Below are 20,752 nucleotides of genomic sequence, written 5' to 3'. Positions count from 1 at the left end.
AATTACAGGCTCTTATCATCCTGTGGTTTCACAATTGTTGGGCTGGCTCAGGTTCAAAGGGGAAAATACGTAGGTAGCATAGGCCTTTCAACTCACAGAAGCTGAAAGTAAATGACAATTAATGAACTCAATATTCATGACAGCCATCAAGATCAATACACAGAAATAATAAAAAATGCTCTTTTTATAAGTACTTTACTTACTATTTAAACAACAAACTTCCAATTTTACAGTTAGATACATTTAATAGATAAGTGTTTCAAACACATTTAACTGGAAGTGGGAACACTACTGTATCCATTATCCTGTAATAAACATGAAAAGACAGAAAACACACTCATCCTTTTGAAAAATTCAGCTCTGACTGTGAATATTAGAATCAACGTCTTAAAATACCAGTTTGAATCCTGGGCATGTGTTTCTATTCAGCTGCTGCCAAGAGAGGCACAAGAACTTGATGTTTGCTGTAAATTACCGAAAAGTCGCATATGATTTAGAATGGAACAGTTTACATATCATTTTCTATTTAACAACATAGAAAGCCATGTGAAACCTGTCTCCCCTAGAATTTACACTCTATGTAGTTCACTCCATGCATGAAATCAAATTAAAGCTACTAACAGAAGAGCTGCTTTGGCACAGAGGATATAGGTATTAGTCTGGGGAAAAAGTAGAGCAAAGCAAAATGTAGCAGGAGAAAGATACAACAAAAAAAGGAATAGAACAAAAATCTTACGGCAAAAGGCTTGTTTAGAGTGCTAAAGCAGCAAGAAGGCAGCAGCAGCAATAAGAGTGTTCTGAGAAAAAAAAAAAAAAAAAAAAAAAAAAAAAAAAAGGAAAGAGCCCCTAGAATCAGCTGTGTGGCAGGAGGTTGAAAATAGGAGGCTAAGGTAAAATAAAAAGAAAAGTGGACTTTGGCAGCCTCTGATTCAAGAGGACTAATGAAGGATGACAAATAGTTCTTCTGAGTTCTTTCCGGGCAGCAGTGAGTACAAGTATAGGATCCATGTGGTATTTTTAAATAAACAGATAATAACTAAATAAGAGACCTTAACTTTTGTCGTGATATTCCTGCCTCAAGATTTTGGTATTGCATCAAGTACTGAAGTTTTTCTTCTGTGGGTTTTATAACATTCACAAAATCCTACTATACAAATACAATTTTTATTTATTGTTTATTATTTAGTCTTATTTATTAAGCTCTGTATTATATGCTGATAACTGTATTTTCTTTTAAAAATTTACTTGGCTTAAAATTTTAGAACGTACTTTAATTTCTATAATTTTCCTGTTTTGAATCCTATTTTTTCTTGAATTTCAAGTACTTCAAGAATTGTGAATGCATGGGTAAAACAAAAATTAAACAATGAAATATTGCTAAATCCAAATGAAAGAAGTTTTCAGAGAAAAAAAATTGCTTACAGTGAATTAAATGATAATTTCTCAGATAGGAATAACAATCATATCTCTTGTAAATAAGAAGGACATCTAGCGCCATCACCTCACAAAAGTAGAGGCTATACAGCTCAATTGCTTATAGGATTCTTACTTTTGAAACTGTCCTGTTTCGAAGTCATCATCATCCTGCCTCTCTGAAGGCATACACTGTTCTCCAAGTATACATGTGAAGAGGCAGAGAAGTGCTGCATCACTAAAACCCATATGAATTCTACTATGCAGCTGTATATTCCAGTGATATTACCATAATTTGTTTTTTGATAAAGAAAATCCACTACTTAGAGTAATTCTCTAAAATAACTTCTGTGAAATGATGAACACAAGTTAAGTCCTAACCTCAGAACTCTAAATAGCCAAATCTCCTCCGTTTCTCAAAGACTAGTGCTTGTCCCCCTTGTTTAGTATGTCAGTATGTTCAAATCAAACCCCTCTTATAACGGATCAGACTTCTCTTCAGATAGCCAGAAAACTGAGGTCTTCCTACAACAAAAAATTCTGCCTTGCAAATAAATGCAAGATCTGTTAGAGTCCTCTGGAAAAAAACAAGTAATTTTAAGACTTAAAAAAACCCCTTAGACATTTGAGCTAGTTCAGGTGCAGTGTATTATTTAGTTTATTTTCACATATTCAACATTTATTTAAATGCAAAAACTGTGTATATTTGTTTTCTATTTACACATGCTCATGTGGTAAGGGTAGTGGAATATACTGACCAAATTGTGATTACCTCTTGAAGCTGGAGAAATTTTTCTTCCATTGCTGAAAGAGCATTGCTTTTCTCAATCAGCTGTTTACGGACCTTGATCATTTCCACATTGTCTCGAATGTTTAACCTTCAAAAGTGTATTAAAAAGAAACGCATGGTGAGATTTAAGATATAAAATGAATTCTCTCACTAGTTTTGTATTGAAAAGTGAAAGCACGCACAAATCAGCTTTCTATGGTAAATTTGGGAGGAGATTTAGTGCAGAATAGCCAACTTAATTTCTTCTTCTATAACTCATATTGTAGAATTTAATTAATTCAACATTCCAATATATGATGACATAGGAGGGTCAATTAATACAGACACATCTTTGTTTATGATATCAAAGTATGTATTACAGGCAGAGAGAACGATCTTACACTTAAAAAAAGATATTTTTTCTAATCACTTCCTCCTCACCTCTCCAAAGTATTTAGCGGCAGTGAATTACACTTTATGGAGTTTTGTCTCCCAGTTTAAATCTGGGGACATTCAAAGCCTGCCTGGATGCAGCCCTGTCTAACATGCTCTAGGTGAGCTTGCTTGAGCAGGGGCGGGAGGGGGTGGACTAGATGATCTGCAGAGGTCCTTCCAACCTTACCGTTTCTATGATTCTATGAAACATTTCTAAAAGCGACTCAGTAATTTACACTGATAACATCTTAAGACTGGCATTCAAACAAGCAGGTGTGTCTTTTAACTATACAGGTATCACTTAATATGTATGAGAAGTTTTATATGGTTATAATTCTGCTATAAGATTAAATTGAGAATACACTGTTTAACAGCAAAGATCTTTAAATTTTTTTGCCATTTAAACAAATATTTATTTCAGATGTTTTTTCCAACTTCATATAGAAGTTTTTAATATATTACTTTTTGTACCCTCTAAAAGTTCAGGAAGAAAAAACAATATTGATTTGTATTCATTAATATAAAACATAATGAAGTCAGAATAATATCTTTAGTAGTTGAAGGAGATCACTTCTCTTCCAATACTTACCTATTTTGGGTATATATTGAAAAAACTATCACAATGCTCTGCTGGAACAAGAAAATGGACTACAAAGCTTATACATCTGTAAACCAGCTGAGAACGTGAAATACTTTTCCTTTACTCTTTAAAATATCAAAGCCCAGTATGTTTTGGCATTGCCCAGTTAATTGTCCTTACACAGAAGATAAACATACTCACAAACCTGGGATCTTCCCCAAGAAACAGTCCTAACACAACGTTAAAACAATCATATGTCTAAAACATGTTATCTACATAAATTAAAGTTGTGGTGAGTAAAGACAGCAACAATGTCTCATGCTTGCTATTTAAAAGCTAATGTAGTGGCACGTTTTTATTAATCTTGTTCCATACATCAAACAAAAGGCTCTGATGCCTTCAAAGGCTTCGTCTTTTCTTTTTTTTTTCCCTTCTTTTTAAGCAGGAGGTTTTTTTTCTTTTTTAAGTAGAAAAAGGAGCAGATGATAGTGAAATTTATGATGTACAGATGTAAACCCCATGGCTCCTGACTATCAACATTAACTATTTTTTCAACAGTGAATGAAACACTATTTGATTTAAGCAGGTTTTTTGGTACCAATATTATCAAGTCAATCATTCAAATTCAGAAGTAAAAAAAAAATATTGTTTACAGGGATTTAGTTCAATTCTGACAATTATAACACTTTTTATCTTATGGAGATTCTGCATATCAAAAGCATGTGCTATTCACTTACTAGTGCACTATATTGATCATAATCTCCGCTCTGAATACAGGCCAGAGCAATCAAATTGCTTTCTACAATACTTTTACAGTATTTTCAGGAGTTGTTTTGTTTTGTTTTGTTTTTATTTTTTAAATAAAGTGTCTAATTAACGGCTGATGCAACCAGGCACATGATAATGAGTATGCCATTGAAGAACATAGGGCAGAATCATTTCAAATTTCATGGGCAAAGCAAAGTTAGTTGAGGAAGATCCCTTTGGCTTTCCAAAAAGATGGTCACAAAATAGTGGAATAGGCTATGGCCATGAGGAAATTGATTATCTACACAACTTTCTCCCTCGCACACAGCAGATATATTCTGCTCCCAGAACATCTTCCCAGGTATTCTAGTGTAGCTTAAAAATAGGTGTTACATAGAGATTTCATATAAAGTGAATGCCATTGTTCTCTTATACAGATAATATTTTGCTCAAAGAATAAAAAATAATCTAAAAGATCAACACTGTACAAAGAAGGCTTATTCAATATTATCACCTCTATTGCCAAAAAAATCCAAAATTTTGACCTTAGAACCCCATGACACGGAGGCAGACCTGGAGCAAAAGTTAGAAAAAGAACAGACCTTAGAGCTCCTTTTTGAGATAGGACCCTGAAATAATGGGTATATTGATTGATCTATAGCTGAAACTGAAACTGGAAATGGAGTTAGGAGAGAGTGACTCCTTAAAGAGCTAAGAATTATGTTTGGGGATAATGTCTAAAGTATACCAAAGAGATAATCTCCTTTCCAGGTCTGTATCATCTGGATTAAAAGAACATAATGGGGTTCCAATAATGGGCTGGAGACCAGCTGTGTGAGAACGGGGGTCTCACAGCAACCTATACCAGAAGGCAATGATTAAAGATAGATCATGACCTGCACTGTACAAATTTATTCCAGTAATTCCCAGATGGCTAAGCTAATAAAATTGAGGCCTAATTAAACCACATCCCTTGCATCTTGTCTTTATTTCTATATGAGTAGGACATGAATAAAATACTGAGACTGTAGTCAATAGATATCTCTTAGAGAGTGCTGGCTGTCATATCCACCGGATCAGTAACCCTCAAACTTTCCTCTATTCACACTCAGAACCAGAAAAAAACCCCAACAACAAATAAAAAAATTACTACTGTACTTTTCAGGATTGCTTATCATCTACCCAGCAAAATAAACAATAGTTTTCTAACACTGTTGCACCAATGTCCCAGATATCCATGTAGATGACCGTCAAGGAGAGAAGTAAATGACAGAACACCAATATACAGTACACTTCTCATTATACAGTGCTCTGAGAGCAGCAGGACTATAAGTTGACATATGTTATGTTCTTTCCTTTATCTCTTATTCTTAAAGAAAAAGTAAAAAACAAGAAAAAAGCTTTAAATGTTGTAGTTCACAGTGTATTTGCAACACCTAAAACCTATTAACATTGTATCAGCTATTGTATTGTACAGCTAGTGCACCAATAGCTCTAGAATCCAATGCAAGTTATAAAGGCTATTTAAATGTTGATATAAAATTGCATATTCATAGCTAAAGAGCTATCTATCAATGAAAAAAACCCATGATCTTCAGGAATACATGTTTAATACGAAAAATCAGATGCAAAAATGCAAGCATTATTCATAGCAGACCTGATTTAACAAAGTCACATACATACTGTAGTCTCTCAGAGCCTTTCAGGCCTTGCATTATGATGAACATATTGCACTTTTTAATCTAGGAATGCAATGCTATCATGCAAATGCAGAAGTCAGGACTACTTCAGATGTGATAATCCTATGCAAAAAAATCCACACTTAACAGGTCTAATTCCAAAGTCACGTTGTAATAAAAAATGCCAAAAAAATTTAAGAGCGACCATCAAATAAACATCTTTAGTAAAAACTGTGCACCTGCAAATACCAAATATCTGTTTCACAAGTGCATTTTGAGGTGGTTTCAAAAATGTTTTTGGAAAGTACCTAGAACAATTAAATTATTTGAAACTAGCTGCTTGCAAAATGAGATTATCCAGACTTAACTGTTTTAACTTGAGCATCGTAGATGTTATTAAACCATGGAATTATTATGGTTTTAGCCATCTTCAAATTAAAAGCAATCAAAATAAATTAAGTTAAATTTTGTACTTAAGAAATGTAGTTTGTCTAACAACTCGCAAATCAAGTTTCTCCATTACATAATCTGAAAGTCAGAATCATGTTTCTGGAACCATTCGCAAACAACTTCTCCCAAAATACTTAGTAAAACACTGACTGGTGGTGTTACGACAATTATTTCGGGGTGTACACTAGAGATGAAATGAATTCTGTTATGCAGCTCTCGTGCTGTTATATAGAAATTGTAATCAAGAATGTTGGATGAGCAAAGCTAGCCTTACAATATTACTGGATTTCTTGTAGTTACAGGCCTCAGTATAACTAGTATCTCCTTCTCTTATAGCCAGTCACTATTAATTGTGGCTGCTTCACTCCTTGGAAATATTTTGGGTTTTTTCAATCACAAAATATTTCTTAATCTTGCAGTATAATAAGGAATGCTTTCCTAAAGGTTCAAAGTAACCTCTCAGCACCAGGTTGAGATCAAATGGCAATATAAGGTGAGGAACTGATGGAAGCACATTTATTACGTCTTTTAGAACCTCACAGTTCCTAAATAATTTCCAACAGATTAACTATCTTTGGGGAGTAAGGTAACTAGATAATAGCCAAGTGTGTTCTAACTAAACACAAGAAAACATTGGCAATTGTACAAACATTCAAACACATAGGCTTCAAAAAGAAAAATGAGAAGATCATTTTCACTAAGTAACCCAAATTTCCATTTTTTTCTCATAGCCATACTCCAGCATTATTTTTTCTCTGCTGACACAAAGAAGATTAAAAATAAGAATCACTTGGAGCCATAAATCAACTTGCCTAGTGAAACAACTAATAAATACTGTATTTGATAATACTCGTGTGATTTTCAGGAAAGAAAACTAATGAAAATTTCTTAAGGATAATACATACAGATACTCTATTGCCTATGGTTGAATATGGAGAGAATTTAAAGAACAGAATCCCTATAGCTCTGGCTTTCGTTCATTTAGCATAAAAAAGTGCATCTTGGACATATGGGTATTAACAGCATTCTATACATTATTTTAGTGGAGAAATCATGGACCGCACATTATTCTAGCTATGCACTAGAGGACATTCTCCACAAATTCCCCAGTGTCCTCGGTGTCCTTACCTACACACACTAACTCTTAAATACTTTACATATCTTTTATCAGGTTTTAAACAAGAACTATAGCATAGGAGAAATATGTCCAGAATTTCAGATGTGAATTCATAAATTTTAATTTACGCTAAGTATCATGAATTGCACACAAGTCATTTGATAAATATAAATAGGTAAAGACCTGTATTACTTTTGCAGACTGACTTTATTTAAGGATTTTTAGTTGAATTTTGAAATGCATCTTTACTATAAAACTCTTAAAAATTTCACAGAAATAGGATAATTGGCATCCAATTTAGGAGTTTTCACAGAATCATAGAATGGTAAGGTTGAAAAGGACCTCTGGAGAACACCTAGTTCAACCCTCAGCATAGCCCCGTACGGGGATTGAACCCACGACCTTAACATTAGCAGTACCACGCTCTAACCAACTGAGTTAAACCTGTTTTATTCAGTTTCTGCCTAACGTACTCACAGAAAAGTTCTAGCTATAGAAAATGAAACACAAAATGTCTTTGAGATTTGTATCACAGTATTTTCAAATGATGAAGAAATCTTTAATCTTTACAAACCATATGTTATTAAAGACATTCTGAAAAGGAAAGACTTATGACTTAGCGATCAATTTAACAACAACATTATACCACATTATTTATACAGTATCATAGATGTGCATGAGAATGTTCACACAGCTAAGAGTCCCCTCCCTAGAAGAAGGGTTAAAGAATCAACCACATATTTCTCATCTAAGTAAAACTTTCACTGAAATCAAACGTATTTTCAAATGACTAAGGAATGCAAGAATGGGCCCTATTAGATTCTTAATATAATGAAAAGTAACAGGTTGAAAATATCTGAGGAAGAATAAAAAAGGATAAAAAGAAAAATCTGTGCTGCAAGCGTGATTGTCTCATAACTCAAAGTGAAAACAATAAATCAGTTTCAAGAGCCACATAGCTAAGAGAAAACTCATAGGAAGATTTCAAGCAAATTAAGATCTTAATAGCCCAATACTACTGAACAGGAAATCTGGTACATAACAGGTAAGTAGTTGGAGAAAAATTTCTTGAGAATTTCTTAGTTCTAAAGAAAGTAAAGAGGTAAAGGTGAAACAAAGTATCAAGTTGAGTGAAGTTATGATTTTTAAATATTACAGATGACCAAAAAATAGGTCTTAAAATTTGATTTACATTTTCTATTGGAATTCTGCATTTAAACACAAAAGGCAAGCTATAGGAAAGTAGTTTGTATATGGGACAACAATTTAAGAAAAAAGGCAAAGCACAAAGTTAACAAAACTATGGAAACATTAAAAGTAAAGCTCTAGTGTGTTAGGAAGGTTGGCAGGAAGATTAAAAACTTGTTAGAAATTGAATGAGCTAAGCAGAAGGGAAATCAGAGCCAAGAAACAAAGAAAGAACACAAGAAGAAAGAAATCTAAGAACAGAGTAATAAAGAAAGAAGTGTTGAGGTCAAAAGTGATAAAAAGAGAAAATATAAGTAAAGTTATCTACTTCTGCCTATATTTTTGCATATGTGAAAGATGCAAGAAAAAGAGAAGCAATTAAACTAGAGGCTTTACTGTGAAATATTCTACAAGAATGTTTATTTCACTGCACAACTATACCATATTCTTCTAGTATTTGTATATTCCATATTACCAAAATATATTAATAAACATTAAACTATCCACTATATCCACTAGCTATATCTACAATTTTCTAAAAGCTATGCTAAAGAACTGATAAGCAATCAAAATTTCAAAAGCTGAACTTCAGCTGAATCTAAATCATCTGGTACTTAATTCTCTTAAATGACAAAAATGGAATTCTTATTTATTTGCATAAAATCATCATATTGTATTATCCTACCAATCTTCTTTCTTCATTAGAGTTTTCCAAGGCCATCTGGTAAAATATTTTATGACTTAGTTTCACAGAAAAAAAATATAGCACATATTACTTAGAGGAATAAACAACTACCAACATTAAATAAAAACATTACAATAAAGCTCTTTGAATGAAGACTTCCATTTTTCACAGTACCTTTGGCTTGTTGTTTCTTGCTCTTTCAACTGTAAGAGAGACTCTTCAATTTCCTTTTCTTTCCTCCTTAGCTGATTCCCAAGCATCTCTCTGGTATGTTCCAATTCCTCAATGTGTTCCCTCTGTGACTCAATCACAGTCTCTCTGCAAGTACAAACATCTTATGTTCCAAAAGCTGTTAAGTGGTTAATAAAAGAAAAAAATTAATTAATCAAGAGAGCAAAAGTTTAAAGCATTCAACAAAAAGTTGTATTTCTTTATTAAATCCATCATAAGAGTTAAACTTTCTACGAAAATATTTAGAGGGCTCCACATGAAGAAAGTACTCCAATAGATGAATAAATAAATGAACGAATAAATAAATCTCAGATTCAAACACATTATTAAACAACAGAAGCAACAACATAATACTCTCTACATAATAGTTTATGTGGACTGAATAATTTTTTAACTTGTTCAGCAGAGACTAACTGAAAACATCAACATTATTTATGGTTTCTAGTAGACTATACTATCACCCTATTCCTAATCCATTGGTACTTACTACCTCCGTTACTATCTATTAAAAGAATGCTAAATCTTCAATGGATATAACAGCAATAGCAGTTTTAAGCTTTTTTTTTCCCTGGGTTGAATAATTGTAGACAAAACAATTCACATATTTGCCTTTAACAGTGGAATTTACCCAGAAAATGTGATTAAAATCAAGGCAGAAAATAGTATAGAGGTCACAGTCAAATATTTTTAGTAGGCTGCAACTTTGAGATTTTAATTCTCTGGGCATGTTATTCTCAGATACCTTTTCCAGTAACATTTTTTTTTTTTTTGTAATAAAAAAGGATTTGATGAATAAGGTATAGTTCTTCATTACATCATATATCTATCACAGACTTTAACAGTATCTTGAGGTTTTTGACCATGTGTTTGCTCTTGTACATGGGTGCTTGATCTTCAGGTGACAGCAATTATGGTTATTTTTTTCCATCCTTGCTAGAACTGGAATCTCTGGAAAAAATGCTATTTAAATGTTTTCTATATTACAATACAAATTTTGATCAGTCTTACCACAGTAAGAGGAAAGTTATTGTGAACACCAAGATTTACTGCAGTCTTAATGGATTGCTCTTGCTTTCCAAGTCTTCTGAAGTCATAAGGATAGGAGAAAGAGCCCATTGTAGGCTCAGTGTAAGTTACTACCTTTATTTTTTTTTTAATTAACTATGTACAAGTTACACACAAAACAAAACAAAAAAAAAAAAAAGATGTGCAACTGTTCAACATAGGTTAGTCCCAGAGAGGATGCTAACAACAGTACAAGTTAAATATTGGTAAACTCCTTCATATCAATGAAAATTACTTCCACAGTGTTAGGAATAGGAATGTCAAGATAATGAAGAAGATAAACAATCAAGAACTTTCTTTGGTATGAAAGCTTCGCCTGCTGCCCAGTCTAAAAAAAAGGCTACTAGTTTCAGATGATTCACGGAAAACTGTACTGAAAATATTTAGATGTTCAAATTTATTTAAATAAAATACTGTTATTTATATAGAATATTTATTTGAAATTATTTCCTACAAGCCTACAAAAATATTTATGCTTACAGTAGTTTGAGCAGAAAATACACAACTGCACTTGAATTCAAATATTTTTATGTTTAGCATAGCCATTTGTCAAAAATTCAGCATATTAGATATTATAATAAGTCTGATTTAGGTAACACTTACTAAAGAAAAACACACATTGAAAGTAGCTTTCAGAAAACTAGACTTTAAAAGTAATTGATTCTGATATACTTTGGAAAAGAAAAATATTCTAATCAAATATTATTTATTATCTTAAGTTAGGTTATATTTATCTTTTCTCCAGGTTCTATATAACATCTCTCTGCTCTTGTGCAGTCTTTACACTAAAGATGTTCAAGAGTTTCTTGAGCTTTAAGTTCAGCTGTAAAGTGCAAACGGACTACAACCCAGCTTTTAAGATGCAAAAGTGAATCACAGTCATTTTGTGTTACCACTCTACACTTTCCCTTTTGCATCATATCTACAAGATCTGACTCTCTAGAAACAAGACTGCATCCATTAGCCTAACATATTCAAGGTGGTCACCACTTACAAGGGTTATCATAGGCATTTTACCAGTTATATTAATAATTCTGTAGGTATCGTTCTTTCTCCTTTCGTCAGTTTTGTCCAAGTAGGCTAGGCAGCATCAGGTCCTAGCAATCATCACTTTTGTTCAGGAAAAAAAAAAAAAAAAAAAAAAAAAAAAAAAAAAAAAGGTTCTCACTATTAAAGATCAATTTTAACTTTCACTCAAATTCCTGTGTACCTACATTTTTCATTCTAAATTCCTGATCCTATGTTTTCCTTGACATAAAACACCTGTGCATTGTTTCTGGTATCAGAGTAGTTGGTGCCAGATTCAACAACTTCACTTTCTCTTCCAAAGCAGTCACTTCTGAAAAATGTGTTTCTTTTTTAAAAAAAGAAGTTTCCCAAGTTTTAACAATTTTAATTACAGAAATTAAGAAATATGAAAATCGTACAAATTTCTTATTTCAGCTCTTGCATCCTCGAGAAGACTCTGACCATATCTTGGGTGCATAAGGTGAGGCGATCTCACTTCTAAATCCTGAAACCTCATTCCTAAACCAAAGATAAGAGAAATAAATTTTTGCATATAAATGTACGGAAAAAATATTTAACAGAAGGACAATAATCTCTACGCAGTACAAATGTCTATGACTCCTATAGAGACTCTATAAAAAGTATTTTATATAAAATACACATGGAAAGAGATATTCTTATTATCTATCACACAGTTCATGTAAAATTTAAATTATAGGCAATACAGGTGGCCCTGTTAAAGACAGACATTAAAAATAGTTTGAATGAACTGTTGAAAAGTTTTTCTTTAGAATTTTTTATTTTGAAAGATAAAGAACAGAGATGGTATCTTCAATGAAAAAAAGATTTAACAATTACAATGTAATTAAACAGGAATATGAACTTGTAACTATTTGTGCTCTGATCACACTTCCTTCACAAAGTCACAATGAGACACCCATTTACCTAGACAAGCAACTACAGAACCATTTTAAGCAACAGTATGAATAATTTGCTAAACCTCTTCAGAGACATACTAAACCCCTGGTGAATAATAGTCAGAAATTTCTTTGGTGAAGAACTATTTGTTCAGTCAATTTGTAACAGTCATTAAAGCAACGATTACACCAAATCTATTCCTACTACTTCTCCTTCTTCAGCAAGATGAAATAAATGAAATGTTAAGGCAGGACCAAATTAAAAGAAAATAATCAGACAAATCAGTGTAAACTTAATGAACATGCATACATAAGCACACTTCTTGGATTGACTGGCTACAGAATTTGTAAACCTGCCAAATGTAGAACTGATAAAGTACACTATTTATTGTTTGTATAGTCTTGCTTCTTCAAATCCAAGAGAAAACTAAGCTCTCTTGAATTTTGCAGGCACTCACATTATCTTTGGAGAAGTCTTCCGAATATTTTCTAATCTTTACTAAAAATATTTTGAGATTCACTCTCATGATTTCACAGAACACTCCTAGAGTCTTGCAGTCTTTAAAGACAGGGGACACATTGAATCCCAGACTGCTGGCAGGTTTACCATTAATCAAAAGGCCAGGTTGAGGAAACATGTAAAAACACCTGTGTTAATGAATATTACAGTAAATATTTTCTGATCTTCTAAAGACAACATACAGTTTCCAAGTCCTGAGTGTTCATTGCTAGATTTTTCCAACCATAGTCCTAACTTCAGAAAAGTAGGTTCAAGAAACTGCATATTCATTTCAGGTACTGGCACTCAAACAAACTATCAGAATCCCTTCTAGTTTGGCCAAGATCTTAGAACTGCAATTGGCAAACTAAAACTTTTATGAAATCTCTGAAAGTTTATCTGAACTGGACTTTCTGTGGACATCTTCCTCCCCAGCCTCCATATTCTCCCCAGTAGAACCACTGGCTTGGTCAGCACAGGCCCAACCATTGTTAAAAAAAAAACAAACAAAAAAATCAATGTTGAGAACAAAACTGTCTCATTTATGATATACGAAAAAGTTAAAATACAGATATTTAACATTTGAAGCTTTTCAATATATTCAAGTCAAAGGAGCGAAGTGGTAGAGCCTACTGCTTTTCATTGACTGTCTAAAATCGTTGGAATTATTTATTTTTTGGCTAGATGAATAATCAAAGTAATTGACTTTCATCAAAAAAAGACTGGCAGGAGAGGAAGAGAGAGAAAAAATACTGATCCAAAACTCGTACAAGTTACAGACACTTCTGCTGACTCAGTTTTGAATCATGGCCAACATTTACTGCTTTTTTGCTTTAAGACATTACCTGTACAGCATATAAGTTAACCAAGTACATCTACTTCTATCACCTTCTTATGAAAATGGAAAGGTTTCAAAGGTTAATTTCCAAATATAGTTATCACAAATAAAGGACTCAGAGTGAGGATGCCTTAAGCTGTAATTCTTGACTGTAAAAAGCACCACTAAGGATGGCTTCACTGTGGTATTTGCTTGCCAAAGTCCACACATGTAACAGCTTCTTCAAAGGTCTGTAGTGTTGTGCACACATGTATCAAGACTAGAACAAACCTTGAAATTAAAAAAGGAAAAACATGTGCAAACAAACTACAGATGTAAAACTTTGTTGTAACATGTTAAGACTAAAATTTTTCATATAATTCTTCTTTTATAATCTCTTAAGTTACAAAAATTTTAATTTATATTAGGAAAGCCTCGCGATTGTAACTATTAGAACATGTGTTTGATAACTATTTTATTTTCAAATCCATAGTTTTCTTTTACGTCTACCACTGTGGATTCTCAAAATAGGGACTTCTAATGCAAACAAGTTATCATGACTGCTATAAGTAGAGAAATAGAAAAAAAAGGAGAAACTGATCATTTCGATACTATTGCTCAAAGAAGAATATGAACAAAAAAAGAGTAGTAATAATTACTGGTATCTGAATAAAACATAATTTTTAATAAATAATTTTTTAATAATGTGAATTATACCTTTTTTTGCGCGTTCCTGTATGCCAGCAACATCACTCATTTTTCTGAGACCAGTGTTAATACGGGATTGAACATAACTGTATGGACTAGGCCTATGGCCTTGAATCTGCAGCTGCTGTTTGGTTGAAATTAGTTTGTTGTGGAGGCCCTCGTTTTGTTTCTCAAGCTCACGAACTTTCTCTTGCAAATGCTCAATCATTTCTTCCAGCTCCACAGCCTGACCCAGCCGCTTGGGGCCGCCACCAACCTGGTCTGATCTTTTTTTGTCATTAACAAGCCGTATTAACTTGGTGGCCATTCTGGTGAAAATAATAAAAAGATGAAAAAGAATGTGAAAAGTCAGCATAAAAAGCATTCTGTTGAAAGGAACATAATCACTGTGAAGACTTCAGCAAAGAACCTGAATAATAAATTTCAGGTTTTGATATAACTATTACTGCCTGTGAAGAACTCTTTGAAGATAATTGAAACCACTGTGCAGCAATCTGCTTTATAGCACTGACAAATAACAGTTTCCTAAGGCTTATCATTTAAGGTTAGTAAAGGGAGAACACATATTTACTCCATATGCTCTTTAAATGTAATTTTTAATGCATGATCTTATATAGGAAGTGCCACACGCTGTTAAGTAAAGTTACAGATTTGGGATGTGGTGGGGCAAACTATAAAAGCTACAATTCCACAAAACATTCAACTACTGAAAGAATGCTAATAATACACACAACATTACAATGATCTATCATTTATAATATCTTAGGATTTAAATATATATTTCAGTTCTAAAATGCCCAAAATGTATTGATGGGCATATTTAAAGAGTCACTCAGGAAAGAGATACTTAATAGTTCACATTACCATACTAAATTTTTTACTGGTAAATAATACTAATGTGCTTCAGAGTAAGTAACGGTTAGTTGTAGAATGTAATTAGATACAGAGGGTATGGTTTTCATCTATCTTTAAAAGGATACAAATTTTGCTTTTGGCATCTCAAGAGTTGTACCTTTGATTTCCTTTAGTTTTGATAAACATTGGTAAGCTAGAACAAAAGGCAGAGAGGGCATATGGGGGTGATGTAATATACAAAAACAGAAAACATGCCCAGCAGTGAATGGAAAAAACTTGGCATATAAAGAAAGAAAAGGTGGCTTTGATGAGAGAGACAAGTTCAAGACTTTAAAAAATTGGTCGCACATCTTCAAGACCTGTATCTAGTTTACAGGGAATCTATTTTTGCAGGCCCAGACAGAAGACTGAATATAAGGACATGCTTCATTTCTTTAAAGGGGCTTGTTTTATTTTTGTATAGTTGTGGACAGAAGCTTCTACTTAAAAGAACAAAAGTGGAAAAAAAATACTAATAACTTTAGGATGTCACAGAATGTTACTTGTCTATAAGCAGATTTTTGTTTGTTTGTTTTTTAAATGTATTTTTACTGCAAATTCAATCCAAAACTTTAGTTACAAGGGTTTTTGTATGACGGATGCTGGGAAGAAAATTTAGCTTGAGGAGTTAAGATTTTTCTGTTGATCTAGATAAATATTATATTGAGAATTTTATAGTTTCTGCATCTTTAAATATCAATTTGGATATTCTGTGTAATTTTATCTAAGTGGATGATGAGTGTATTAGCTAAAGCCAAATAACCCTTTTTTTTTTTTTTTTTTTTGATTTAGCAGAAACGGAATGAGCAAGCAAACTATCCGTTCTGCCATCCTGTATCTGACAGTAGCCTAACAGAAAAGATGGAAATTATGTCATACTGGTCAATTGGACCCTGACTCACTGAATCGTGGCTCAACAGTAAAAAGGGTTTCAGGCTTTAGGAAAGTATGAAATAGTTATATCCACAGATGAAGCGCCTTTCAGGAATTAGTTGGCTTCTGACCAAAATCTAGCTTGGATTCAGCAAAGTTTATTAGCTCAGATACAACTGAATTTGAAGGGAGTGTTGTACTGCTTTTGCCTTAATCAGCCCTTCTGGAATATGGTAATACCATGAACAGTTCTGCAAAATCCGGACTGGGTTTGCTGGCATAACACTAAGCTGGAGCTAATAAGCCCAAAGAGCCCCAGGTTACCTGTGTACGTTTGGGGTACACTTTTCTTCCAATACTACCTGGGGTTTCATCAATGAAGTTTCCCTGAATAAAAGAGTTGATCATACTTCTAAAGATATTTTTAGATTAACTAGATGATACAATGCTAGACTCTGGCCAACTTTATGAGGAAAAGAGAAGGACAGGAAAAGTAGCAGAACCTCCTTGTATAGGCCATCCTGAACATAGGATGAAATTGCTGATGAATAATTAGGTTTCTATGGCCTCTTCTTTAATTCCCAGAATTCCAGTTTTAATTTGTACCCATATAGCAGAAGCTCCAAATCCTAAGGTAACCAGCTCCATAGTGGCAAAGAGAATTAATAGATGCATATCTCACTACACAGGCCTCCAAATATCACCCACCATAAATGCAATTTCTCTATGAACATGAGCATTCTCATTCACAAACAAGATTAAACAACTTTGGTATAGGGGAAAAAAAGATTTGTGAAGAGAGTAATAGTCCATGCTTCTACATTGCTTGCTCAAACTATGTGCAAGACACAGATTAGAAACCATAATAATTTTAACAACAACAAAAAATCAGTAAGATGGCAGTTAAAACTGAAAGAGAAGTTTCTTTTGAACCGTATTTCTAATGGAATAACACAAAGTATCCTAAGAGAATACTTAAACTGATTCATTTCTTTAATTAAGCCTTTAATTAAAAAGTACAGTCAAAATTTGAGGCCTGAACCTGTTGCCTTCCCTGTCATAACACAATTTAAAAATGTTAAAATAATGCAAGAAATGCATAGAAAACATCCACATCCTTTAAATCTGCATATTTGCTTTTGAAACCCCTACAAAACCTCATTTATTTTTCTTCTTTTGCTCAACTCCTTTTCAGCCCTCAAGACCTAGGTTAGTCTGACCATATGACAAGGACGTTGCTTTCAGTTATTTTGTTTTTATGAATATAATTTCCCTTTTCCGAGTAGAAAATAGCTGTATAGAGCAGGGTCCCATGGCAGAGCTTACTACGTGAAAATTCAGTGGTCCTGTAGGCAATGTGGAAAACACTAAGGCTTTGAGAGACCATTTTAAAAGTGCTCTCAGAAATCAGCATGATTTTTAATTTCTTGATAATTAATGCTTTAAATAGTCAAAATGTGAGTAAAATAAAAACAAAACAAAGAACATTAAAATCCATACCTTTTAATTTTTTCCTCTTGCTTATTTGCATGCTGTTTGAGTAGGATGTTCTCATCATGTAAACGAAGGAATCTGTCTTCCAACTCCTCGCGACTAATCCGAGATACAGCTTGTCGAGCTTTTACATTCTGTGTAGTTGATGGTTCTACCCAAACCAAGATCACTTTAAATTACCTTCAATATGTCCAACAGCATATAACCCCAAATAATTCATTTTGATTAAAAAAAGATTGAAAGTTTTCAAGTAGTTTCAAATTTTACACTTGCATAAGTTTGTTAATTGATTGATTTTTTCCAGTTTTGTAGCTATATTAACCACTTTTTCCCTTCTCTCCTACAGACAAAAAAAAAAGTGATTCAAATGACATAGCATACTGGTTATCTACTAGACAACAGAAGACAAATAGTTTAGGAAACATGGTACTGTCAAATACACTATTTCTAAAAATAAGATTATGATTACCAAAGGGGTTCTGTCTTAGTAGTAAGTATACCCTCTTTAAGCTCTAACAGAGCTTAAATAATTTTGTAAATTCACTCAGATACAAGATAGAGCCCAGTGATTTCATTCTAATATCAACTTTGTACCATGTCAGAATTGCATAGTACTTTCAGTTCATATTTTGTTAAGTAGGCCTACTCTTATCCTCAATTCAGAAAAAAGCTCTTTTTTTTTATTTTAAGATTCACATTATAGCTAAATGAGATCTGCCCCCCTTTAAAGGAGGAACACGGACACAGAATAGGTCACAGTGTCTTTTATCTTTCAGAATTTAACCCAGACTCTTAATATTATTTGAACTTAATTTTGTGAGCGTGAATGTTGAAAACAATTTTAGAAAGAAGCTAAAGAAGCCACTGATCAAAGTCTGTAACTGTAATAGACAGCAGCTGGTACAAACCTTGTAATCCTCCCGTTCCAGCTAGACTTAGACCTACATCTCTCACAGGCAGGTCTCCTGCAGTTTCATCAGCTGGAGCAGACATGGCTTACCTGTGAATAACAAAATTCAGATGAAATCCCTCTTCCATCTGTAACATAAATTGTTCATTAGAATTAACCATAAATACATTGTATATAATAAAAGAAAAAGTAATGACAGATTCACTGAAATGACACACTTGTACATTACTATAAATTAGAAATTACTTCTACTTCACATATATGACTTGGGGACAATCTAAACTTTGAGGTTTAATGTTATGTCATTTTTACCATTGCACTAAATACGGTTTCCTTCCCATATAACACTTTTTTTTTAAAAAAAAGGTGTGCAGTATCTTAGTATCAGTCTTCAACAATATTTGGGCTAAATCCATATTTCTAAGTGCATGGGGGAACTGTAGGGTTCTTTTTGTTGTTGGATGGTTTTCGTTTTAGACTAGACAAAGTTCAGTGCAGAAAACTGGCCATAAGTTCAATTAAGTCTGAAGTAACATTAAAAAAAAGATACAAAGTCCTCACAAAGTCTTTTTCCCTGATGTTACACTCTATCTTCAGATAGAGATTTAGAAATCTAACTCCTTGACGAATGCAGAAACATCTAGGAAGTACCAGGAAATCAACATCACTGTTTGAAGACCAGTATCAGAGGACAAAATTGCCACAGTATAAGCTGTAAACATTCTATGAAATCTCTTAATTCTATCACAACCAAATCTGCAGCTGAAGATACGCTCTTCTTCTGCCAGTAAAATTTTCTAACAGAACACTATTATATAGGATGCAAGTGATTGTCTGTTTTTAGCAAATAATAAATGACAGTTTTTTTAGCACTTTCAGAGAGGTCAAGAGCTAAATAAGTGTTTTATCAGCATGACTGTTTCCTCAACATTAATAGTCTACCCAAATCATGATTCAGACATTCTAGCACAAAAACAGGCACAACCAGACACAGCTGTTTTCTACTATTTGCCACTTGCAAAGAATCTTTGCTACAAACGTCTGCCTGTTACTTTCTGTGTGAAAAAGTCCATTCATTAAAAAAACACATTTGTCCCTCAAATAAGCAAAAAAACTTTGCCAGTAACAAACCAATAGCAGCAGTAACAAAAACACATATATTCAAGCTGGGAGCAAACAAGCATAGCAGTCGTGTACACAAAAGCCAAGTATATTGGCAACATGGCATAACTAGTACATAAACAACACATACAAGTCTCAGAGGGAGAAAAAATACAGCTGATATAAACCTGAAGTCAAGAAAACTTAGAGAGGAGAAATTCCAAAAGTAGAAAGAAGAGTTAGTTTTCCCATTTTCACTACAAAGTGGTGGAAATAAATGATTCAGCTTTCTTTTCTGTCCTAGCAGAGAGGAGTTTTTAACTTAATGAAAACAGTATTTGTAAATGGAAATAGTGGAAGGATAAAGAGGTATGTTTTAGTTGCGCAAATCTACATCCTGGTTTTAAGGATGGAAAATATAATTACAAATTTAGAAGATGGCAAGGCATCCTTTCTGTCTCAATATCATAAGCAGCAGTTATGTTTTTAACAACCACTAATAACCATCATTTACACTTCTTCTCTGAAAGAGCACACTTCAAATAGCAAATCATTATATGCGTTAGTTATTTGTTAAATATTAACTTAGTCTCAATCACTAGTATTTAAACAAATTTACTTTCCTTGCAATCAATGATTCCCAGCATTATTTCTAAAAGCATACAAGATTTCTCTGCAGAGTTCCAAATTATTTGTTTGGAAAGCACTTCCAAAGTGGTTAAATCTGTTAAAAGTATGTTACAACACTGCTACAAAAGTGCTTATACTTAACAGTCCAGCATTTCCTAAAATGCAAGCACAATAAGCAAAAGAGATACATGCACTGCATCCACAAAAAGAGAGATCCATATGTCATGCAGAGCCTCAGCAACTTAAACTATTTTTTATTTCCAAAAGAGATTATCCTACAGACACTTTAACACTTTTTAATTCCTAAAAAATGAGGAAAAACAAAAAGTTTGTACACAAAGAGATAATTTTTTTCCATATCTCTGGAATTAACCTATAAGGATTTCAGCTTTGGCACAAAAGTTTTAGATATGGTGACTGAAGTTACAGAAACAGTAACTTTCTTACACCCTGTATACTAAACTACTTACAAGATTGTAGCTATCAGCATCAGCATCTGACAGACTACTACAAAAAGCTGCATACAAGTTTGCAGCAATACA

At 33.1% G+C, this 20,752-nt stretch overlaps 1 protein-coding gene across 21 annotated transcripts in view; it reads right to left on the bottom strand.

Annotated features, from left to right (window-relative positions):
* Positions 1–20,752, bottom strand: part of RPGRIP1L (RPGRIP1 like) — an 82,941-nt gene that overhangs the window by 60,860 nt on the left and 1,329 nt on the right. For 11 of the 21 annotated variants that reach the window (XM_062586440.1, XM_062586438.1, XM_062586444.1 and 8 more), the window contains 6 exons: positions 18,478–18,569; positions 17,576–17,720; positions 14,318–14,616; positions 11,787–11,886; positions 9,238–9,381; positions 2,186–2,291 (listed from right to left, as the gene is read on the bottom strand). In XM_062586440.1, the coding sequence (XP_062442424.1) occupies positions 2,186–2,291; positions 9,238–9,381; positions 11,787–11,886; positions 14,318–14,616; positions 17,576–17,720; positions 18,478–18,562 (879 nt within the window). In that variant the 5' untranslated portion in view covers positions 18,563–18,569. Of the gene's footprint in view, positions 1–38; positions 102–2,185; positions 2,292–9,237; positions 9,413–10,302; positions 10,379–11,200; positions 11,470–11,573; positions 11,699–11,786; positions 11,887–13,745; positions 13,892–14,317; positions 14,617–17,575; positions 17,721–18,477; positions 18,570–19,768; positions 20,113–20,752 lie in introns of those variants that run through there. The other 10 variants (XM_062586439.1, XM_062586453.1, XM_062586455.1 and 7 more) reach the window with 10 other exon arrangements.

This window comes from Rhea pennata, chromosome 13, assembly GCF_028389875.1.
Source record: "Rhea pennata isolate bPtePen1 chromosome 13, bPtePen1.pri, whole genome shotgun sequence".
Taxonomy (NCBI): Eukaryota; Metazoa; Chordata; class Aves; order Rheiformes; family Rheidae; genus Rhea; species Rhea pennata.
Note: the sequence above shows the minus strand (reverse complement) of the source record. Positions and strands in the feature narration are given on the sequence as shown.